The sequence below is a fragment of the Rhinopithecus roxellana genome, chromosome 19, assembly GCF_007565055.1.
Source record: "Rhinopithecus roxellana isolate Shanxi Qingling chromosome 19, ASM756505v1, whole genome shotgun sequence".
NCBI classification, from domain to species: Eukaryota; Metazoa; Chordata; class Mammalia; order Primates; family Cercopithecidae; genus Rhinopithecus; species Rhinopithecus roxellana.
In genome coordinates this window covers 42,530,101-42,533,760 of record NC_044567.1, presented here as the reverse complement: position 1 = coordinate 42,533,760, position 3,660 = coordinate 42,530,101, and the positions used below count along the sequence as shown (strand labels likewise).

Sequence of the window (3,660 nt, the reverse complement as noted above, 5' to 3'; positions counted from 1 at the left end):
AATAATAAGCTCCTTTTTGGGGGCATTCTTTCATGACACTCCCCAAGCAGACCTACGAGCCTCAACAAGTCACTTCACCTCTCTGTGCCTCTGTTTCCTTAACTGTGAAATTGGGGACAACAGTCGCTACTTCGTAAGGGTGTGAAAAGCCTCATTGAAAGCACACAGTGAGAGCATGTATGAAGAGTGCTCAGCCCAGAGCTCATATTAAGAACTCAGCAATTGCTCATTCTTACTGTTTTGGGAAACTGTAGCTTGTCCCTCCCAATGGTACCAGGCAATTCCTTTTACCCCCAAATCAAATTAAAATCACAAAGAAACTGTCTGCTTTTTATTTTAAAGTTTTATTATGAAAACACATGAAATTAATGGTGTTATCCATGTATTTGCAACAGCAGAGAAACAGTGACGGTGGACCATCCCCATAGGGGACACCTATCCTTTGGCTAAACAAATATAAATAATGGAAACAACACCTAATACAATAACACAGCACATAAAAAGATTAAATTAAGAGAAGGGACAGGAACTGCGGAGAGGAGTCCTGAGTGTGGAGAAGATGCGTCTCATGGAGAAGCATCCAGGCTCAGGTGACCTTCCCTGAAGACTTCCTGTCTCTGAGCAGCTCAGTTCAGTTCCAGGTCATACACATACTCTTGGACCCAGGTCTCACTGGGGTCAGCGCAGACTTGCTTGCCTCTTTTGGTCTGGAATCTGTAGAACAAGGAGCGGACAGATGAGAATCCCATGAGACCTTTGAGGTCATCTGGCTTTATCCCTTGCCTGTGGTCGGCATCTTCCTTTGCCTGATCATGGTCCATGTAGGCAGCTCTGGTGCATGGGATCCTTCCTGGGGCAGCGCTGGAACCAGACTCCCTGTAATTTCCACCCACTGGATTTAGGTGTGGGCCCCAAGGGTTGCCCAGATTAGGAACCAATGGGCATTGCAATCAATATGACTAGATCTCCCCATTCCCTGCCAGCCTGGCAGTGACTTTTCCACATGTCTTTCTAGCACGGTTTAAGAAATTGGTCCCGGCCGGACACGGTGGCTCAAGCCTGTAATCCCAGCACTTTGGGAGGCCGAGACGGGCAGATCACGAGTTCAGGAGATCGAGACCTTCCTGGCTAACATGGTGAAACCCTGTCTCTACTAAAAAATACAAAAAATCAGCAGGGCGAGGTGGCGGGCGCCTGTAGTCCCAGTCACTTAGGAGGCTGAGGCAGGAGAATGGCGTAAACCCGGGAGGCAGAGGTTGCAGTGAGCTGAGATCCGGCCACTGCACTCCAGCCCAGGTGACAGAGCAAGACTCCGTTTAAAAAAAAAAAAAAGAAAGAAAGAAATTGGTCTCTGTCTCATGGGACCTGTCCAACTTCCCCTGCTTTCCTGTCCTCTGGATAACTTCCTCCCCAGGAACCCCCTTCTCTCTCGGTTCCCACTCAGCCGCCTTCAGCACTTGAAAAGTGAGTTCATGACCTGTGTTCTCACTGCTCTCAGGGAAGCCTTCAGCCCTAAGAGCTGCCTCCCCACTGCTCAATCACCCCCTCCCCAAAACAGGCCCCCTTTTAAAATCCAGCCCTCACCCTTGCCTCCCAGAGCAGCCCAGAGGTTGATACTCACACCACAGCTGGCTGGGAGCAGAGGCTGCTGGTCTCGTAGTAATCTACCACAAAGTTGCGAGGAAGCTTCCTCACGGTGTAAGAAAAGCAGCAGGCGGTGGGACGGTCTGAGCCCACTGAAAGGAAAGGCCAGGGTGAGATCAACACTGCACATGGGAGCTGTTTATTTTGGCTTCTAATTTTGCGTCTTCATTGAGCATCCCTGTGGAGCTACCAGAACCCCAAAGAAGGTCCCTTGTATCCATTCCCACCTAACCTGAGCAGGACTCTTATTCTGAATAGTGGATCTTCAGAGAAGAACAAGAAAGAAATCTAGAAGGGTGGAACTGGATTCAGTCTCAGAACACATCGCACCCCCTTCATGTGACAGATGGGGAAACCAAGGCACAGAGAGGGACAGGGCTTGCTTGAACAAGTAATTAGAGGCAGAGCCAATTCAACAGTCTGACTTCCAGCCCATCCTTTTCCTCTGCTGGTTGCTAATTCTTAAGAAAATAGGAACTTGAATGTTATTGAATATCTACTAGACTCTACATTTAGCAGCAGACTTCGCGGCAATCTTCCTAGCTGCCTTTTGTCCCATCCCCAGATCCCACAGCTAGAATAAAAGACTCTGCCTACACCTTGGCTCTGGAAATAGCAGCTGCGAAAGTAGACTTACTTGGTGCTGAGAGTGCTGGAGAGCAGAAGGCAGCTACTAGCACGAGGAGAGACAGGACAGTCACGCACAGCTTCATGGTGTTGGTGGAAGAGAGGTTTTCTCAGAGGTGAGGCTACAGAACTCAGAAGCTTCGGAACCCAGCTGTGTCCTGTGCTGATACTGAGTTGGGAATCTCTCTTTATAAGGACTGTGAGGCCTGGGACAAATGTGGGGGCTCAGGAGAGTGAGTGGAATTTCCATGGTAGAGATGATGTCATGGCTCCTGAAGCTAGCTGAGTGAGGAGTTCCTCTCAGCTTCTCTTCCCCAGGGCAATGTCATCATAGAGCAAAGATGAGGGAGGTTCAAGGGAGAATAAAAGGGAAGTGGTACAACCAAAGGCAGCGACCGAGACTGGGGAGACAGCTGCAACCCCCAGAGGAAAGATGGAATGTTCACACCTGCTACAAGTGGCTTGTAGACAAGAACTGTGCTGCTCTTGGTGGTTGGCACCCCCAGATACTGGAGGGTTCATGTCAGTCTTTCCAGGATGGCCACAAGCCTGGCCCCCAGGACAAAGGGGGAGCCAGGACTCCCCCATCCCCTTCCTGTGCCTTCTTCTGCTGAGCTGAGTGCCACTGACTTTTGTGCCCCATGTGTTTCCTTGGGCATGAAGAGTCCAGCATTGGATGTGCAGAGGAACCCAGGAGGGTGACTCAGGAACATTTGTAACTTCTTATTGGACAATTACCTTGTATCAGGCACTGGGAAAGCTGTCTTACACATATTATATCTAATCCTACCATAACCCTGAGCAGGGGTGTGTAATCTCATTTGACAGATAAGACAATTGAGGATTCGAGAGTGGTCCACTGATGTGCTCACTGCCACAGAGCTGATGAATGGCACTGCCAAGATTTGAATCAAGATTCATCTGACTCCAAAGTCCACTTTCTTTCCATGCTGTAGTCTCCAGAATAAACATAGAGTGTGATCACAAAGATAAACCGTTGACTGATAGACTGCTAGGAGCTATTCCACACTCAGAGACCGATTGTATTCGGACTTAATTCAGGAAAGGGATAGAGCCAGTCTGTCCTAGAACAAGGAGGGAACGGAGGAGAAATAAAGATTTCAGGATATTTTCTTGGACCAACAAAAGAACAGGACAAATAAACCAGTAAGAATCAAGTTTGGAAGACCCAGACAGAGAATGTTCTTCTAGTATAAAAACAGGATTGAGCTGGGTGTAGGGCCTCACACCTGTAATCCCAGCATTTTAGGAGGTCAAGGCAAGTGGATTGCTTGAGCCCAGAAGTTCGAGACCAGCCTGGGCAACATGGTGAAACCCTGTCTCTACAAAAAAAAAAAAAAAAAAAAAAAAAAAAAAAAATGGCTGGGA

At 48.4% G+C, this 3,660-nt stretch overlaps 1 protein-coding gene across 1 annotated transcript; it reads right to left on the bottom strand.

The window, feature by feature from the left end:
- Positions 1–325: 325 nt before the first annotated feature.
- On the bottom strand, positions 326–2,661 carry LOC115894851 (C-C motif chemokine 4-like). The gene is made up of 3 exons (XM_030923642.1): positions 2,282–2,661; positions 1,622–1,736; positions 326–714 (listed from the first exon to the last, which is right to left on the bottom strand). The coding sequence occupies exons 1-3, from the start codon at positions 2,355–2,357 to the stop codon at positions 627–629; spliced, it is 279 nt and encodes a 92-aa protein (XP_030779502.1). The 5' UTR covers positions 2,358–2,661; the 3' UTR covers positions 326–626.
- Positions 2,662–3,660: the final 999 nt, after the last annotated feature.

What these genes read in the sequence shown, in the direction of transcription:
- LOC115894851 (XM_030923642.1), bottom strand. Translation starts at nt 2,357, where the DNA reads ATGAAGCTGTGCGTGACTGTCCTGTCTCTCCTCGTGCTAGTAGCTGCC. An exon ending in TCCAGCACTCTCAGCACCAA is followed by an intron (nt 1,737 to 2,281) that starts GTAAGTCTACTT and finishes CTTTCCTTTCAG; the next exon opens with TGGGCTCAGACCGTCCCACC. An exon ending in TGCTCCCAGCCAGCTGTGGT is followed by an intron (nt 715 to 1,621) that starts GTGAGTATCAAC and finishes CTTGTTCTACAG; the next exon opens with ATTCCAGACCAAAAGAGGCA.